This window comes from Thermothielavioides terrestris, chromosome 1 (assembly GCF_000226115.1).
Source record: "Thermothielavioides terrestris NRRL 8126 chromosome 1, complete sequence".
NCBI classification, from domain to species: domain Eukaryota; kingdom Fungi; phylum Ascomycota; class Sordariomycetes; order Sordariales; family Chaetomiaceae; genus Thermothielavioides; species Thermothielavioides terrestris.
In genome coordinates, this window is record NC_016457.1 from 925,148 (window position 1) to 943,055 (window position 17,908).

The 17,908-nt window shown below is 61.1% G+C and overlaps 5 protein-coding genes across 5 annotated transcripts; 1 reads left to right on the forward strand and 4 right to left on the reverse strand.

Annotated features, from left to right (window-relative positions):
• Nucleotides 1-893: 893 nt before the first annotated feature.
• THITE_2037149 (uncharacterized protein) lies at nucleotides 894-3,309 on the reverse strand (the record flags this gene model as incomplete). The annotated part of the gene is made up of 2 exons (XM_003648665.1): nucleotides 894-948; nucleotides 1,115-3,309. 2 exons carry the CDS (start codon nucleotides 3,307-3,309, stop codon nucleotides 894-896), a joined length of 2,250 nt encoding a protein of 749 aa, XP_003648713.1.
• A 2,963-nt stretch (nucleotides 3,310-6,272) lies between these two features.
• Nucleotides 6,273-9,215, reverse strand: THITE_2106480 (uncharacterized protein). The gene has a single exon (XM_003648666.1). It carries the CDS (start codon nucleotides 9,097-9,099, stop codon nucleotides 6,442-6,444), a length of 2,658 nt encoding a protein of 885 aa, XP_003648714.1. The 5' UTR covers nucleotides 9,100-9,215; the 3' UTR covers nucleotides 6,273-6,441.
• Nucleotides 9,216-10,649: 1,434 nt separating this feature from the next.
• On the forward strand, nucleotides 10,650-12,275 carry THITE_2106481 (uncharacterized protein). Its single transcript, XM_003648667.1, has 2 exons — nucleotides 10,650-11,212; nucleotides 11,287-12,275. Exons 1-2 carry the CDS (start codon nucleotides 10,985-10,987, stop codon nucleotides 12,076-12,078), a joined length of 1,020 nt encoding a protein of 339 aa, XP_003648715.1. The 5' UTR covers nucleotides 10,650-10,984; the 3' UTR covers nucleotides 12,079-12,275.
• THITE_2106482 (uncharacterized protein) lies at nucleotides 12,240-14,140 on the reverse strand. The gene is made up of 3 exons (XM_003648668.1): nucleotides 12,688-14,140; nucleotides 12,364-12,615; nucleotides 12,240-12,293 (listed from the first exon to the last, which is right to left on the reverse strand). The coding sequence occupies exons 1-2, from the start codon at nucleotides 13,897-13,899 to the stop codon at nucleotides 12,472-12,474; spliced, it is 1,356 nt and encodes a 451-aa protein (XP_003648716.1). The 5' UTR covers nucleotides 13,900-14,140; the 3' UTR covers nucleotides 12,240-12,293; nucleotides 12,364-12,471.
• Nucleotides 14,141-14,770: 630 nt separating this feature from the next.
• On the reverse strand, nucleotides 14,771-17,448 carry THITE_2093593 (glycoside hydrolase family 16 protein; the record flags this gene model as incomplete). The annotated part of the gene is made up of 4 exons (XM_003648669.1): nucleotides 16,572-17,448; nucleotides 16,181-16,500; nucleotides 15,936-16,136; nucleotides 14,771-15,865 (listed from the first exon to the last, which is right to left on the reverse strand). The coding sequence occupies exons 1-4, from the start codon at nucleotides 17,194-17,196 to the stop codon at nucleotides 14,771-14,773; spliced, it is 2,241 nt and encodes a 746-aa protein (XP_003648717.1). The 5' UTR covers nucleotides 17,197-17,448.
• Nucleotides 17,449-17,908: the final 460 nt, after the last annotated feature.

Below are 17,908 nucleotides of genomic sequence, written 5' to 3' on the forward strand. Positions count from 1 at the left end.
CAAGCAAACAACCAACAGACAGACACATCCACCTCGGCCAGCCACAACACATCACACCAAGATTCAAAAAAAAAGCCGTGAATTAACTACCGCAAGCCAACCTAAACCCTAACCCAACCCAGCCAAAACAAACGAAAAGAGACGGGGAAGAAAAAAAAAAAAAAAATTCAGTCCCTGCCTGCCCCAAGGAAGCAGCAAGCAACAAGCCAAAAAGCAGCAAAGCAGCCCGTCTGTCCAGCCCAGCTGTGTATAAAACGGAGAAGAAAAAAAAACATCTGTCGTCCTCTCGCCCAACTGCGGCCCACACCTATTTACCCCCTCCCTATATACAACAAATAAACAACATGAAGAGGTGGCGGATGTGCAACGCAAATCTGCCCCCCTCCTTCCCCCGTCACCAGGGATGGGAGTATACACGTGCTAGCGAGGGGCGGGTGTTGGTGACGGGAAAAAAAGAAGAGAATCCGCCAGTCCGGGTGGTGTGCTGCTTGCGTGGCAAATGTGTGAGAAACAAAGATAGATATCTTAAACAGTTCGTTGGGTTCCGTGACCCAGGTCTTCCCACCCTGACGCCGTTTTCCATGCTCCAGGAGAGATAAAGGAAAACACATAACGTGGTGGGATCGGATATTCCCCGCCCGTGTCTCCCACGCAGCAGGTAGTTAGCAGCGTGCGTATTCGCTGCTGAAGGTGACAACCGCCTTTCGCGGAATCTTTTACCTACCCCCCCTCCCCCCGCCCCCCTCCCCCTTTCTCCACGGGGCAACAATCCGCAGGGTAAAATATGGCCGGAAACCGAAGTGTAAAAGGCAAAACTCCGAGTCCCATGTGGTCATCACTATGCTGAGACGCAAGCTGAAAAGAGAAATGTGGCAGGCATCTCAAGGCATCCACTAATGGTCGTAGCCAGCACCGCGTTGCCAGGGGCTCGGGCTGCGAAAAGTTAGCCTCGGTCGTGCGTGGTTAATTTCTCACAAAAGGGCATTTGCGGGCTTACCTAGCATTATGCTGTTGCCGAAACCCAGTCGAACTGGCGTTGCTTTGTGACACGAAGGAGGGCGCGTAGTTGCTCGGCGCATAGTTGCTCGGCGCGTAGTTGCTCGGCGCGCCGTACGGGCTGGCCGGCCGGTTTGGGGCGCCAAACGGACTCGCCGGCCGCTGGTCGGTGTATCTCGGAGGGCTGCGCGGGCCGTCGGCAGGGAAGAGCGGCATGACCGGAGACGCGGGGCTTCTCGGCCGGCCCGGGTAGCTGCCCGACATCGACCCGGCAGCCGACCCGGCAGCCGAGGGCACGTTGAGGTGCTCGGTCTGGCGGCGCAGCGAGTCGGACGTGATCGACTCGGCGTCGTCGTCGAGGTCCAGGCCGCCCTTGAAGCCAGACTTGTCGCCGCGGGCAGTCGCGGCCAGGGCGTCCAGCTCGGTGGTGGTGGTGAGGTGCGTCTGCGACTTCATGAAGGACGTCCTGTCGTCGGCCATGATCTGGTACCGGCCGTCGGGGTTCTCGCGGAAGAAGACGAAGACGGTGCTCACGATGAGCATGATCAGCAGGACCAGAGCGAAGACGGCGTTGGCGATCCAGAGCACAAGCCCGACGATGCCTGTGACGAGCGGCGGCTGGTTGAAGACCTCGGTGAAGATCATGAGGAAGATGGAGTTGACAAAGTTCATGGCGCAGATGGCGATGTTGAACGAGTTGGTCTTCTTGTCCATCCACGGGCGGAGAACGCTGGCGGCAATCAGGGCGGCGGCCTCCAGAATCAGGAAGGCGACAGCCTGTACCGTGCCGTTGTTTTGCGCAAAGGCGACAAACATGGCCTTGACCAGGGTGTACCCGAGGACCGGGACGATGAAGTAATACGCCGAGGCCCGAAACTGGACATACAGGAAGCCCCACTTGTTGAGAGCCTGGGGATCGGAGAACAAGATGTAGGCGGGGTTATGGTGCATGGTGACGGAGCGGCGGGCGATCCTGATGACCTTGGACGCGGCCCAGCCGAGGGTGATGGTCATGCCGAACAGGAAGAAGACGGCCAGGACGACCTCGGCAGCCGAGTCCTTCTGGGTAAACTCCCAGAGACAGAGGATGGTCATCTGAGGGAAGCCGATCAGGGTCAGGCGGAACAGGATGCCCTTGAGGACGGTGTGCCAGCCGTTGCGGAACTCGAGGAAGCGGTCGTTGGGCATCCACCTGTTCTTGACGGCCAGCTCGCAGAGGGCCTTGAAGGCGGCCACGGCAGCGGCGGTGAAGAGGACCAGGAGGCAGAAGAAGACCAGGCCGGTCATGAACAGGTTGGTGGACTCGATGCCGGCGCGGAAGGCCACCCGCTGGATGCCGTACACGATGTAGCTGCCCGAGCTCGTCTGGATGTTGGCGCGCCTGGCCAGCTCGCGCTTCACCACGGCGGTCACGGGCTCGGCGATGCTCCGGGGCACGAGGGCGAGGGAGCGCTTCGCCAGGCTCAAGGCGCGCTTCTCGACTTGCACCGAGACGGTGGTCAGGGAGTCAAAGAGGGTCGACGGGGTGCCGCCGGTGGCGCGCTGATACCAGGTCAAGATGGACTGCATGAAGCCGAGCCGGATGATGCCCATGCTCCACTGGAAATCCTGGGTCCAGGACATGACGACGGGCGGCAGGTGGACGCCGGTGAGGCCGATCATGGCCTGGGCCTGGAAGTAGCCAAAGAGCGAGAGCGCACTCGCGGCGACGTGGGCTGCCGCGTTCTGGTGGCCCAGGCCGGACACGATGGCGGACGACACCAGGGCGAGGCCGGCCACGATGGCGGTAGCCCACTTGACGCCGAGCAGATCGACCGTCTTGCCGTTGGAGACGTCGGCCTCGACGCAGGCGACGCTCTGGCCGGCGCGGTCCCCGTCGGTCATGTTGATGTAGACCCTGACCTTGGCGTCGAGATCGGGGAAGGTGTAGGCGATGGAGGGGATCTGCTTGACGGCACTCTCGCCGACGTCGATGTTGAAATTGAGCGGGATCTTGCCGGCCGTCATGGGGCACAGACCCTTGAGATCGGTCTTGCAGGGATAGACCTGCTGCCTGATGATCTGGAAACCGTAGGCGAAGATCTCCACGTCGAAGACGACGTTGCCCTGGACCGAGGAAACAGCGACGATGTCGACATTGGCCGTGTGATTGTTCGGCGTGAAGACGACCTTGAACAAGCTGGCCGAGAAGCCTGAGTTCTCTTGGCAGGTATTCAACGAGTTGGACTGGAGGATCGGCTCGGCGGCGGTGGGCGAGGCGAAAGCGGCAAGCGACGCGACGACCGCAAGGGGCCGGGACAGGGACCACCGCATCTTGACTTGCCGGAACGAACCTAAAGAAGACCGAATTCAAATGCCTCCAAGTCAAATACTCGGGATGCTGCCGGTCGGTTCAAGCCGTTGCTTGGGCTTGCTTCTGCATTTGGCAGCGATACGGTCCACCGAACGACGTTCCAGTCGTCGTCACACTCGCACTCGGTCGATCCGAGGTTCCCAGTCGTTCAAGAAGCAGCAAGCGACACGCTGCGGGAATATGCGACGTGAAGTGGTTTCAATTAGGTCGCTGAGGCACCGATTCGATACTACTCGCGGAGCGCTGAGAGGGGCACGGGTAGTCGAAGTCGCAGTCTGTTTCGACGGTCGGCGGTTCAAGTTGTTGCGGCAAGAGAACGAAAGCGAGAGGAGTCTGCCAACAATCAGGAGCCGTCAATTCCCAGCTGCGCTGGAAAACTGGAAAACCGGAAACGATGGTGAAAAAGAAGCGGCCCTGGCAAGTGCGTGGAGCGCGAATGCCGGTGTTGGCGAAGACCGTAAACAATGACAAAGGTTCCAAAGGAGCGAAAGAAGGAAAGACAGCGAACGCCCTCAGCCGGTGTGGCAGGTGTGTGGTGTGGTGTCCGGTGACAGGCGACTGGGCGACCGGGCGGAGGCGCTGAGTGTGGTAATGAACGACAACTTGAAAACAGGGACAGACGGGGGACCCAGATTGGACCCTCTGAGGGCGGGTTTGCATGGGGCCGCCAAGCCAGGTACGTACCTTACCTACACGACTGGGTACACTACAGACAAAGTACTCCAGTTACCGTTACACTAATGCACATCGGGAGATGAGATCAGGGAGTTAGAGCAAAGCGGCGCAATCTGCGGCGTAAGCCATGGGGAAACTACGTGTTGCACTAACAGTTGGCATGTGCGCGTGTTACGCTGCCACTTCGAGGAACCTGCCGCCAAAGTTGTGGAACTTCGCGACGATCTGCAGCGAAGGACTGCTACACTAGCTGCTGTGTACACTATTGTGGAAGTGTAATGTGAGCTGCAGTAGGCCTGCATGCCATGAAATCATAGGACCTCCTATCTTTTCCGTGCTTGTGCTCTCCTTCGATGGCGGTCTTGCTACTTGACGAAACCGCGCCGACCGTCCAAAGCAGCCGACGCGGTCTTGCGTCTTGCCTGCAGCGCCCCGCCCCTCCTGATGACTTCCCCTGAAAAAGGTCCTGCTGGGATGTCAGGGGAGGGTAACCCCCCCGGACCCGTGCAGCAGGGCCGCCCCGCCTCCTTCAAGTCACAGAACCACCGATACGGATACATACGGACGTGCGACCTGTTTGCAAGACGACATTACACAGTAATGTTGGACGGATTGAATTCTTGAACACTGCGTGTTCTCTCGACAGCCGCGATCGTGTCCCAACATGCAAAAACGGAAACCTTTCCTTTTTGTCTCAGCGCCGCCCCGCCGCCACGACTTTCCAACTGTCGTTCCGCGGCAGTGCGCGTTTTCCTTCAGCCGTGATGGAAATACGGGACAATAACGAAACTTGCACAGCCACCTTGGCCAATTCCCCGACCAGACCCTGTTCCCTTCCGGCTCCACAATTTTTGCATCAGTCTCGGCGGCATTCAGCACATCGACTGGACATACTGGTACACCTTGGTATACTAGCACGGCGACTCGCCGTCTCTAAACCATCCACCCGGTTTGGGGCACATGAGATTGTGGAGAAGGAGTTCCAACATACGAAGTTACGCAACACGGATCAACGCAGGTTGCTTCTTTGCTGCTGCTGCTCTTCATATCTCCCCTTGTTGGGCTGCTTCTTTGTTGTGTTTCGGCCGCATTCTTCTTCCCCGTCTCCAAACGCTATGTACCTTACCTTACATACGCCCCTCGAGGCTTTGGACTGCGACGGCGCGACCGAGACATCGAGCTTCCCGAGTTCACCCACCCAACTCCATCCACGGCAGCAACTCGGAGTTGGTTCATCTCATTCAATTGCTTTCATGGAGAGAGCGCTTTCATTGCTGCAGAAAATGGAGGGTCGCGTGCCACAGATCCGCTCACATCCGCGCCGATCCGCCCAACTTACCCGGTGGCTGTCGAGGAACACAAGGTGAAACCTCGGCTCCGGGGGTTCCGTTTCTTCGTCTTGCAACAACAACCTTGGTGAGCGTGCATTGATGTTTCAAAGTGCCGGGCCAGTCATAGCAGCAGCATGATGTCTAATTTAACCTCGATCACTTCTTTAAACACGATGCTTGCAACAATGCACAGTTAAGTCATGCATGTTCGGTTGAATTTGAAATGTCTGGAAAAAGCACACACTGCTGTCGAGGTCGCGCGTTCGGGAAGTCTCGACGAAGGCAGAGAGGAGAGAGAGAAAATCCCGGCCGTCAAGGCATCCTCAAGTTGCGACACGAGTCCACCGCTCAGGTGGATGCGTTGACGTCTGCTATGTAAAGGTAAACATGCCGAAGCAACAGGTCCCCTCGGTCTGCCCTATTGTACTGGCTGCCCGTCTTCTGAGAGATGACAATGCAAAGAAGCGAGCCGAATGGACTATCCGTACGTTACTCACCAATCCCATTTCACGAACTGCGATGCACAATACCTGCACGAGGAATCCGAAGAGCGACTCGCCCATCCACTGCCTTAAAGATATTTGCACGCCGCGTCATCCGTGCCCCGTGCGAGTTCGTATTCACCGTTGGTGCTCTTCAGCAACCCCGCTAAGGGATATACGGCCCGCCTGGTCTTCGAAACTTCGAGATATCCCGAGCGGCCCGGCGAGGAAGCTGGGACGGCTTTGATGACTGAAGACTCATCTTAGCAATCCAAGGAGTGTGCGTGATTTTTGAGGACAGGACCTGAATCTGGCGTGGCGTGCTCTGTCAAGATTAGGTGGTCACTTACGCTTCACCAGGTTCATAGCAAGCAGTCGATATGATACCAGGTTCTGGGCTACCAACTTTACAACACATCCATACCGCCGCTTCTCCACCGTTGACCCAGTCCAAACGCCGAAGCCAAAGCGAACCCACAGCTATGCAGTACGGTAGCTACTATACATACGCCAGCCATGCACCGGCCGACGCTCCCAACGCCAACACATCATGTATACGCCCCCCCCCTGATAACACCGAACGCTCTTTGCAAGGACTTGTCCCTCAAAGCCAATTGACCTCGGCCTCCTCCCACGGCTTCGTGGCCCTCGAATAGTCATAGCCCGGCTTGTACTCGCTCAGCAGCTCCTCCTCGTCGACGCCGCAGTGGCTCTGGCCGTCGCGGCCCCGGAACCAGCCGAGGCCGTAGGTCTTGCCGCGCGCCTCGAGGCGGCGGACCATGTCGGCCGCGCTGAACTTGGAGGTGCCGACGAAGTCGTACAGCATCTTGCTCTGGTGGATGTAGGCGAGCACGCTGGCGATGGTGTTGGGCTGGCGCGGCATGAACACGCGGCGGCGGCGCGCGAACACGGCACCCGCGGTCGCGATCATGTACAGCAGGATGAGCAGCGCCAGCGCCAGCGACAGCCAGAAGCTCGGCACCGTCTCCTGCCCGGCGTTGATGGCCTCCGCCGGCATGCCTTGCCCTCCTCCTCCACCATTGCTATTATTATCATTAGTATTAGAACCTCCACCACTACGACTATCACCACCGCTGCCGTTGTCCCCATCCCCACTGGCCAACGCGCCAAACACCTTCCCCTCCCCGGTCACCAAGCTGGTGACCAGCACAGTCAGCACCTCGGCGAGCAGCGTGCCGACGCCGACCCAGAAGACAACCCAATGGCGATGGACGGCGGCCTTGACGGCGACCCAGCCGACCGGCATGGTGGTGTAGTCGAGCGCGAGCGTGGCCGGCGCGGCGTGGCGGCGCGCCAGGATGACGTACGGCTCGAGCAGGCGCACGTCGGTCTCGAGCGCGCCCCACGACAGCTTCAGCACGACGGCCAGCGCGGTGACCAGCCAGGGGGCGCGGTCGGCGAGCGCGGTGGCCGGCGTGAAGAGCACGGTCGGCAACAGGGCGGTGAAGCCGACGAGGGCGGCCAGGAAGGGCAGGGCGCCGAGCGGCCGGAGCATGAGCGGTTGCGGGTTGGCGGAGAGGTGGTTTCGCGTGTAGCGGTCGGCGGCGGTGGGGTTGGCGTTGGTGCTAGTGGTGTTGGTGGTGCGACTGTCGTCCGGGGCGAGGGCCGAGTTGCGCAGGACGTAGCGGCGGTTTTTGAGCTTGTTGTGGATATCCTGGTGCGTCGCGACATCCGTGTCTTTGAAGTCCATCAGGATGTGGCTGACGGTGGCCATCGAGGCCAGCCCAGCGATGCCCTTGACGTCGGCGAGCAGGCCGGACCGGCGGGTCTGCAGCTGGCAGAAGAGGATGCAGCCGAGGAAGGCGATGATGGCGAAGGTGGCTGTGAGCAGGCGGGACCACACGTGGTGGAGGAGGATGTGTTTCTCAATGTTCGGGGACCGGAGACGCGTATCGCGGTCCGGCGTGAGGATGATGCTGGCTGCGCCGAGGGTCGGAACCAGCGTGTTGGCGAGCAGGCTGGCGACGGACGACAAGGCCACGGCGTAGTGCCTGTAGTGGAGGGCCCGAAGTGGACGGAAGAGGTTGAACTGCGTCAGGTAGTCGACGTTCAATGACTCGGCCGCGAGGGCGCCGCCCTCCTTGGACAACTGGTAGAAGGGTTCGAGACGCATCACGTCGAAGTTGGTGATCTGCCACAGCACACCGTACGAGACGGCGATGATCATGGGCAGGAACTTGACGGCAAAGTACTGGGCCGCCGGGATCTCGGAGGGCGACCGGAAGCTGACCAGCGGGGTTTGCGCGGACCATCTGTACAGCATCTCGACGCCGGCTCCGAGCCCGAGGGAGAGGACGATCAGGAAGAGCAAATACGGCCACCTCATGGAGAAGGGCTTCCAGTTCGGCTGCGGGTAGAACACGGCAGTGGTGGCTTTGCTGGTTGGGAACGTGGTCTGCCGCATGACGAACGGGACAGGGTCTCCAGCGTCGGGGCCGGAGACGAGGCTGACGTCGACCGCGTCGACCTTATCGTCAGATGCGCCGGCATCATGGTCCTCCATGACCACCTCGATCACCTCGCCGCGCCTGTTGGCGGCGCTCTGGCCCAGCCGTCTTACCGTCTCTGTCCGGCTCACGGGCCTGCCAACGCGCGAGAAGGTACGGCTGAGCGGCCGTTCCGACACGGGGCTCGAGGCCAGCAGTGCAGACTCGGTTAGCATCAAGTCGGTTTTGATGCCGGCGCCCAGACCGCCCGTCAGCCTCCCCTGGGCCTCCTGTTGCTGCAGTGCCTGGATGAAGGCCTCATCCGCTTGCGTGGTCGGTCCCAAGGTGCTGGTAAAGTCGAACATGGGAGTGGAGGCGGCGCGTGCTTCCGACATCTCGGTCTCGCCGCCGCTGCTCACCGGGGCGGCTGAGCTGATAAGGCCGAGGTCGATGCCGTCCTCCTCCTCGGGGATGGCCGCATAGTGCCTGTGGGCATGGCTCCGACCTGGGCTGTAGGGCAGTGACCGGTCTGTCGAAGCCACGGGCGAGTAGCCAGTGAAATGCGAGGGGCCTGTGAAGCTGGCCCAGGACGAGGTCGGACTGGCGTACGTATAGCCTTCATGGCTGAAGTAAGTGCCGACATGGACACCCGACGTTTGAAGCGAGGCGGGCGAAGGCTGCGTTTGTAGCTGCGAGTCTGCCAGGGCACTTTGGAAGCTGTCGAGGTCCGTAAAGTCGGAGACGGTGGAGATCCTGCTGAAGCTGCTCGAGGATGTGGCCGAGCGGAGCGGAGGCCGCGGCGGGTTGTGGTCCATCTCAGCTGCTGTGATACATGGTCTCGAGTTTGGATTCGAGATCAGGGAGAGGCAGGCCGTGAAGCGCAAGATGCGAGAGGCTCAAACTGAGCGGCAGCTGGATGAAAAGGGAAGGAGATCAAGAGGCTGGCGAGAAACAAACCAAAGCCCACCCTGCAGGTGGAGGTGCAGGTGCAGGTGCATGTGCCCTGAGCTGAACTGGGCGGCTCCGCGAGGACCCTGTCTTCGGTACCTACACTAGTAGGTGCGGCTGATGAGGGGCACGACAGCGTGGGCCATGAAGGTTGGTCGAATAGCCGACGGCAGGGCTGAACAGAAAGCCCTCCGTCCAACTGAGGGCGGCCGCTGAGCGCAGGAGACAGCCTACCGCGGGCTGTTTGAGTTGCTTACCTACCACACACAAACCTTGCTTCGCTGTTTTTCTCGGCTCTGAAAGCATCCAAACTACGGGTGCCGAGTGCCTCTCGTACCTAGGTATCCTAGGGCTGCACCGAGTGTCTGGTCGAAAAGAAGTTCGAATGCAAGCGAGAGGCCAGGGGGCCGGCGGCTGTACGCAGTATAATGGAGCCGCAGCAATGCAAGCTGGCGGACGAGCGGGAGCGGGAGCGGCATGGCGTGTCGTTGACACCAGGCTGGCCCCGGTTGAGCAGCGCACTGGGGTCACACGAAGCACGGAGTTGTCCGATGTCAGGTTGGCCTGAAAACATGATCCCGTCACCTCTTCGGAGAGATGGGTATTTCAACCCGAATAACGGGCTCTCCTGTCCGGGCAGCTCCAACGACGTAGCAAAAAGCAAGCATGGCAGCAGCAACCGGGACATTCACCAAGGGGCGCCGATGCGGGGTTTGGGAGCCTGGTGATAGCGGGCTACTGAGTGGAGCATTTAAGTGGGGCTTTAGCGTGGGCTCCACTCGAAGGCCCCCGATTGCCATTCAGCAGTGTCGTCCCTTCCGCGGCGGCATCCTTCCCGTTCCTGCGTCCGCGTCTGTTCCACGGCGTCCGTCACTGTGCAATTCGGAAGGGAGCCCGCACTTCTGGTAGATTACATGTCGACGATCTCGTGGGTCTGCCTTTGATTCCGGCATTGTCGGCATTGTCGGCATTGTCGGTGCTATTCTTGCTACCTCTCTCTTCTTACGTGTACCTCAGCATTGTGACCCATCGAAGTCTTCGCGCTCTCGGCGACGCAGTGCTTAACTCGAGCCAGCGTTGACTACGAGGCAAAGGACATCATAAGCTGCAGTCATTGGTGCCTACAGATGGCTGAGATTTTATCAGACACTCTTATGGGCGTGTGGCAGATCTTCAACATCGTGGCCGACTGACGGCGACTTCTGGGTACGGCTGTCGCAGAACTGCGGCATCGTATTAGCCTGTCTGCTCAATCCGGCCCCTTCGCTGGGCAGCGCCTGGAGATTGGGGGGGAGATTTCCTGAAGATCACATAAGAACGTGCAGCTGCCTTCTCACTTCTCTGTCTGCCCTAACCCCCCGCCTCACCCGGGGACGCCGAAGGACCCTCCAACTCCCCCTTTGATCTCGCAGAATGTCGGAGGTTGATATTTGCCAGAATGCGGGCCGCAAGAAGCCTCCAGCCCGTCCTATTGCGTTGCCATGAGCCGCCGTGTTAATGCTTGTTCGTGTCTCTTTGTTTCATCCCACCTCTTGGTTCGGCTGCTGGGTGCGATGAGAGGAGAGCTGCCATGCCCGCATCTGCTGTGATTGCTTCTCGACTTCTCCGCTAGCTCGCTAGCTCGGAAACAAAGAATGCTACCATTTGTTCTAGAATGCCGCCGTTCCCGGGGAAGAAACCCGCAAGTCGACAGCGATCGCGCAACTGACTGATTCACCCGGTCAATGTGTTCTCGAAACACACACAGTCACAATGGTCAACTCGCTGGTCTGGACGGCGGAGGAAGCCAAGTACCTCAAGGCGATTTTCCAGTGGCGAGATGCGGTCTCGTCGTCCGATGACGAGGAAAGACAACACCAACAAGAAGAGGATGGCAAGAGGCAACACCAGGATCAGCACCAGCAGCAAAGACCAGCGGGCCAGTTCCGCATCCTCGTCGTCGGTGGCCGCGGGACGGGCAAGACGGCCATTCTCACTCGAGTAAGCCACTTTCGTTCGTTCCGCTCCACTCCCGGCTCCCCTGTCCCGTGGAACTTTGTACTGATCCAGCCCAGTTCGCCCAAAATACTTTCCGTGGCGAAGGCCAGCCGCCGGACCCGTCCTTCGAGCGCGGCTGCCGGCACCCCGTCACGGTAGACGTGCCTCCTGTTACGACGACCTCTTGCTCGTCTCCTCCTCCATCTTCCACATCTACTACGACCAACAACATCGCTAAACCCCAGTCGCAGCCCGCAGCCCAAGCACAAAAGGTATCCTACATCATCGACGCCGTCGAGATGCCCTCCCAGCAACTCCTCAGCAACCCGCAGCTCGCCCTAGCGCTCAGCATCACCGAGGCCGCCGTGCTGGTCTACTCGGTGCGCGACGCGGCCTCGCTCCAGCTGGCGATCGGCCTAGCTGAGTTCATGCGCGAGTATTTCGCCCCGCCAGCACCTTTCTCCTCTCCCACACCGTCGTCCCTGTTCTGCGCGAGGGGGCTCCTCGGGATGGGAAGTCGGGCCGGCGCCGGCACTGCCGGTCCTAGCAGCGCCGGTGCCGGCAACGGCGACCGAGGCCGCCCCTACCCCGTCGTGCTTGTCGGCAGCAAGTGCGACGCGCCGGCGTGCGGGCCCGACGCTGACCCCGTGGCCATTCTGCAGGAGGAGCGGGCTGTGAGCTGGGCTGAGGCGCGCGCGCCGCGCAGGCGATGCGCATGCCCGGCGTCGGCCGCGACGTGCGCTTCCTGGAGGTGTCGGCCAAGACCGGGGAAGGCGTCGACGGGATCTTCCGCGCGGTCGCGGAGGAGATCCTCGAGGTGCAGAGGGCGGCAAGGGAGCGGTGGGAGCTGGCGCAGCGGGAGGGGGTGAGGCAGGAGGCGGTGGGGCCCACGACCGGCGGGGATGACGGAGGGAGGAAGAAGTTTGGCCTGTGGCGGACCTTGGCCGCGGCGTTTGGGAGGCGGCAGCCTGCGGAGGGGCGCTCAGGGGAAAGGTCAGGGGGAGGTTGACCTGTAGTCTGGCAGCGAAGTCGAGACATGCCCGTCACCGTTTCCGCTCATGGCATGTATATATATGTACAAAACCTTGGCCCGAGTCAACATGGTGTACATTCATGGCACAGAGGAAATCAAAGAGGATCTTGAGTTCACGTACCATCCGCGCCGCTAGATGCTAACCAAGCAGTATCCCCGCCCTGTATCCCGAAACCTACGCCAACCCTAACTCCGCGCTCCCTAAATGCACACGCCTCTCCCGGCCACCTTATCCTGTAATGACAATATGCCCGGTGCGCAGCGCCTGTCTGAAGAGGTCCGCAAACGCCGTAGTCGAGCTGCAGTCGCTCTGCGCGCGCTTCTCCAGGGCCTTGGGCAACCACTCCTGGATCTTCCGTATCCTGTTGGCATTCTGCGAGACCATCAGAAAACCGTTGCGCCAAAGGGGAAGAAGAACTAAAAAAAGGTCGGCGCAACCACTTACCGTCGGATGGGTGCCCATCCACTCGGGCAGCGCGTCCTCGCCCATGGCCCTCTCCATCCTCGCCCAGAACCTCACCGCCTCGGTCGGATCGTAGCACGCCTCGGCCATGATCATCAGCCCGATGTAATCCGCCTCCGACTCCTGCAGCCTGCTCATGGGCAGGCCGAACGCGACGTTCAAGATGCTCGAGCCGAAGTAGTGCATCAGGATCGGCGCCAGGCCGAACGCGCCAGCCAGGATCACCAGGCTATACAGCAGCACCCCGCTGCCCAGATTCTGGCTCAGCCTCTCCTCGTGATGCCCCGCCAGGTTGTGCGCGATCTCGTGGCCCAGCACGGTCGCCAGCCCGCTATCGTTCCCAGCGAGCCCCAGGATGCCACTAAACACAAACACCTTGCCGCCGGGCAGCACAACCGCGTTGGCGGTGCGGTCGTCCTCAACAACAAACACCTCCCACTGCTCGTCCCGCAGCCCGCTGAAGGGCACGAGGCGGCGCATGACGCGGCGCACCCGCGCCGCGCGCGGGTCCCACGCGGGCAGGATGCGCAGGCCCTTCTGCTCCAGCTCCCACAGCAGGCGCGCGTGCTCGGCCTCGCCGGCCCGCCGCGCCGCCTCGGCCCCGTACGCGTTGAACCGCGTCCGCCCCGACACGGGTACCGTCTCCAGGTGCGCGAAGTAGTACGCCAGCGCGGCCGCCACCGCCACTGCTACCACCGTGTACGTCGACGGCGTGTTCACCGCGCGCCACCCGCGCCAGTGGACCAGCGGCTTGGCGTCGCGCAGGCGGGCGAGGTGGACTTGCCGGCGCAGGTCATCGGCGTCGTAGGCGCGGTAGTTGCTGTCGCGGTTTTCGTTGTTCTGCTGCTGGTGGTGCTGGAAGAGGGGGCGGTGGACCGAGAAGGGCCGGAGCTGGTGGAGCAGCTTTTGGTGTCGGAGGTGTCGTCGTCCGTAGAGGGGTCGGCTGGTTACGGGTAGGGAGAAGGTCGGTCGTAGGGCGGGGTCAGTTGTCACGAAGGAGCGCGTGGTGGTGGCTTGCCATGGTTGGGTTGCGGTTATCGAAGGCCGGCGGCGGAACAATATGCTTTGCGCCGCGACGAGAGAGGGGGCCCTGGTGCTGAACTGTGCCGCAGGGGCTTGCAGTCGACAGAGAACCGCGAGCCTCCGTGAGCACCCCCTCGGGAGGGCGACCCGCAGGCCCGGGAGGGCGAGCATGGTGACAGATGAGTCCGGAAGTAATGCTGATGCCGAGTCGAACAAAAGAGCCAACGGAAAACGGGCTCCTGTGGGCAGGATATTAGCCCGTCAAATGTCCGCTCTAGCGCATCAACAGCAAGGCGAAATGAGTGAGGCTGAGCCTGAGATGTAGCTGCCCGTCCCTTCCGAGGGGCCAGGTAAGAAAGGCGTGTTACGGTAAGCTAGATAAGTGAGGTGTCCGTAACCAATGAGGCGTTGTCGAGGCACGAGTTAAGTCGGGTGATCTGCCAAGACGTCTCGCAGCTCCACTTCCATGTGCGCGGATCGGCGCATGCGGAGCTGCCGAGCTTGTCGGTCAACTCCGTTGTGACGACATGGGAAGAAAAGAGCATTCATCGTCTCTTCGGAATATTATGTGTAATATCAGCATTACCAAGGCAGATTAGGTGACTGAGAAGCCCTCCTGCTACAATAGCCAGCAACCTGGAAGATGATTACCACATTTGGGACTTCAGTGGGCATTTCCGGCAATCCACAGTGTAACGAACAGAGCACCCCCGGTGACATGGGCTGGCAGGACAACGCCATGTCAACATTCTTCAGACCCTTCCGGATTATCCGTACATGCATGCATGTAGCCCTCATGTAAAAAAGCCAAAGCTGGCGTCCCCGACAGGGGCAGAAGATGAGATTGATCCAAGCATAATATACTCAAAACTCCCTCTAAAAAGAGTAAATAAATACAGGAAAACGCATCCCACCCGGCCTTCTATTATCCAGCAACAAAGGAAGGAGAACCAAGATTGACAGTTTACCTCCCCACAATTACGTTACGACGAAACCCACCACATCTACACCCACCCCCGCAAGCAAGCAACAGCAACACACCTTAGATCAACATCGCCGCGGCCGCACCAAGCAGCAGCGCCATCAGCCCGCTGCCCGCCATCATGCGGCCGCCGCCGGCAGTCACCGGCTGCGACAGGCTGGTGCTGGCGCCCGGCTGGCTGGCGGTAACGACCTGGACCGGCGGCACGGAGGCGGTGCCGTTGTTGCCACCGACCACCACGCTCGGCACGGAGGGGGAGGCGGGAGAGGAGCCGGCGGAGGAGGAGGGGGCCGGGCTGGCGACGAGGACCGGCGATGACGACGACCCGGCGGCCGACCCGCTGGGGCGGGGCAGCACGACGGTCGTCGTCTTGGAGACGGTGGTGAAGGAGCGCACCGTGCTGACGACCTCGCTGGGGTTGACGCCGGCGCTGGTGCTGGGGCTGGCGCTGAGCGACGCGATCGGGCAGACGGTGGTGCCGACGGCAACCACCGACGTGGTCACGCGGGCCGGGCAGTTGGTGACCGACGCCGCGCACGACGTGATCGTGTACGTGATGGTGGAGTAGACGGTCGACGTGGTCCAGCCCTCCGGCAGGGTGGCCGTCTCCGTCGTCACCGGCGCCGAGCTGGCCTCGGTCACGGGGCAGACGGTCGTGCCGATGGGGATGACCGACGTAACGGTGCGCGCGGGGCAGTTGGTCACGGTCGGCGCGCACGACGTAATGGTCGACGTGATCGTGGTGTAAATGGTCGACGTGGTGAAGCCTCCGGTCGCGGTCGCGGTAGCAGTGACAATATCGGTCACGTCGGGGACCGAGCTGGAAGGCGCAGCGGTCCCGGTCGCGGTAGCCGTCGTGCTCGACCCAGTCTCCGTGGTGGCAGCACCGGTCGTGGTGGAGGTGGCGTTGTCATCGGGGCAGTCGCTCTCGGTCTCAGTGGCAGTCGCGGTAGCCGTCGTGCTTGACCCAGTCTCCGTGGTGGCAGCACCGGTCGTGGTGGAGGTGGCGTTGTCGTCAGGGCAGTCGCTCTCGGTCTCAGTGGCAGTCGCGGTAGCCGTCGTGCTTGTGCTCGACCCAGTCTCCGTGGTGGCAGCACCGGTCGTGGTGGAGGTGGCGTTGTCATCAGGGCAGTCGCTCTCGGTCTCCGTGGCGGTCTCCGTGGCAGTCGCCGTGGCAGTCTCTGAAGTGATGGCCGAGGTCACAGCGGCCGAGGTGCTGGTAGACGTGGAGGTGGGGGACGCCGTCGACGTGCTGGTCGAGGTCGAGGACGTGGTCGTGGTCGAAATTGAAGACGTGGTCGAAGTCAAAGAGGTAGTCGTGGTCGAAGTCGAGGACCTGGCCGACGTCGTGGTCGAAGTCGAGGACCTGGCCGACGTCGTAGTCGAAGTCGAGGACCTGGTCGACGTCGTAGTCGAAGTCGAGGACCTGGTCGTGGTGGTCGTGGTCTGCGACTCCCCGAGCTGGTACACCTTGATGCTCCGGACGGACCAGAACGTGCTGTTGTAGACGTGCGGGTTCCACTGCACGTAGGTATAGCACGCGGGGACATTGGTACTCTTCTGGCACGCAGATCCGGGCCAGGTGTTGCCGGCAGCGTCACCGCAGAAGTTGATATTCAGGATCAAGCGCATGTCGCGGAATGCCGACTTGACATCGCACTGGCTGCCCGCGGCGAGAGTGGGCTTACCCCAGTTCGCCGGGTTGGGTTTGCCACTCGTGACATCAGCGGGGACGCTGTTATGAGACCAGCTCCAGACCTTGATGCTGTCTTCCTGCCACTCGGTAGCGTCTAAGTCGAAGCACTCAGTGTCAGTTTTCCTAGCGCCGTTCAGTTTCGAGGCCTTGCAGAGCGAGACTCACAGACGCCGCCGGCGGCATTCCCGAACAGGCCGTTCTTCTCCTCAACGGCACAACCCGCATTGCTGGGCTGGGTCGGGTCGTTGGTCCAGCAGTCGGGGTACTCCAGGGTGCCAGTGAAGTCGCCCTGCTGGATCCGGCACGTGCCCGAGATGGTCGGGCTATCCGTGTGCAGCACAACCTTGTTCGTCGGGGCCAGGTTCCAGCCCTCGTAGATGTCGATCTCGCCATCCGTGGGCCAGTTGGGGCCCACCATCCAGAAGGCTGGCCAAGCACCACAGGGAGCGTAGGGCAGGTGGGTGAAATCGGCGATGAACAGGCCCGAATTGTACGTGTTGATACTCTCCAGCCGGACGCTGCTGCGTCCGTTCTGGTCGGTGCCGGTCGTATCGACGCGGATGGTCACGTCGTTGGTCCCCGTCTGGATGAGGCCATGGGAGCTGGCGTAGGTTCTGTTTCTGTACTGAACGAATCCACTGTTGGGGTCCTTGCCATCGAAGAAGTTGAACTTGTCAAAGAAGTTGGTGGGGTTGTATGACTCCGAGAGTTGGTAGGACTGGAGGGCGGCAGCACCGGAGCCGTAGGCTAGGGCAGCCGCGGCGCCCAGCCGGACGATGGAGGAGGCCATCGTCAGGTATGTAATGTGTATAACAGCAACAAAAGAGTGACAGCACCGTGGGACGGTTGCTAAAACGAGCGGCTCGACGTGCGATACGTCAGTGGACGAGCAAAACAAAGTGCTCTGGGTGTCGCTGGAGAGGCAGCGTCGACGACTTGGCTAGGGAAGCATCAGGCTCAAGAGGAAGACAGGAAGGCCGGCCCATGGTTGTGTGGCATCAGGGGCCTTTTGAGGGGGGGTGCCAGCAAGGCGCCGGAGGCCGGGCGAATCTTCCGTCGACCACATCTTGCTCAGGTCGCTTCCTTCCCCGTAACCCAAAGACGAGGCGAACCCGGATTCGGAGCCAATAGTCACACCCGGGTCCAGGGCGTCCAGGGTCGAGACACCCAAAACAGCAGCTTCCAGTCCAGATTCATCTCGACTCTTGGCGCGCAAGGGGCCCACCTGGAGCGCTTGAAAATTGGATATGGGAGGCCGTGGGCCCTCATTGGCCGCGGGGGGCAAGAAGGAGCACGCATGGAACGTGTGCAGAGCCGCGGGCGCTCGATTCCAGGGCTCCATCGGCGCCCACGCCACATCTCCATGTCTCCACCACACCATCGATGCCCACTCAGCCTTGGGCTCTGCAATCCATCACGAGGAGCTCATTTGCTTCATCCCGGGGAGTCCATCTTTAGTGGCGCTCCCACGGCCATGCCCTGGCCCCGGAAGTGTAGGAGGC

Coding starts and splice junctions, on each gene's coding strand:
- THITE_2106480 (XM_003648666.1), bottom strand. CDS start 9,099: ATGGACCACAACCCGCCGCGGCCTCCGCTCCGCTCGGCCACATCCTCG.
- THITE_2106481 (XM_003648667.1), top strand. CDS start 10,985: ATGGTCAACTCGCTGGTCTGGACGGCGGAGGAAGCCAAGTACCTCAAG. Junction 11,213..11,286: donor AGACGGCCATTCTCACTCGA/GTAAGCCACTTT, acceptor GATCCAGCCCAG/TTCGCCCAAAATACTTTCCG.
- THITE_2106482 (XM_003648668.1), bottom strand. CDS start 13,899: ATGCTCGCCCTCCCGGGCCTGCGGGTCGCCCTCCCGAGGGGGTGCTCA. Junction 12,616..12,687: donor GGATGGGCACCCATCCGACG/GTAAGTGGTTGC, acceptor ATGGTCTCGCAG/AATGCCAACAGGATACGGAA.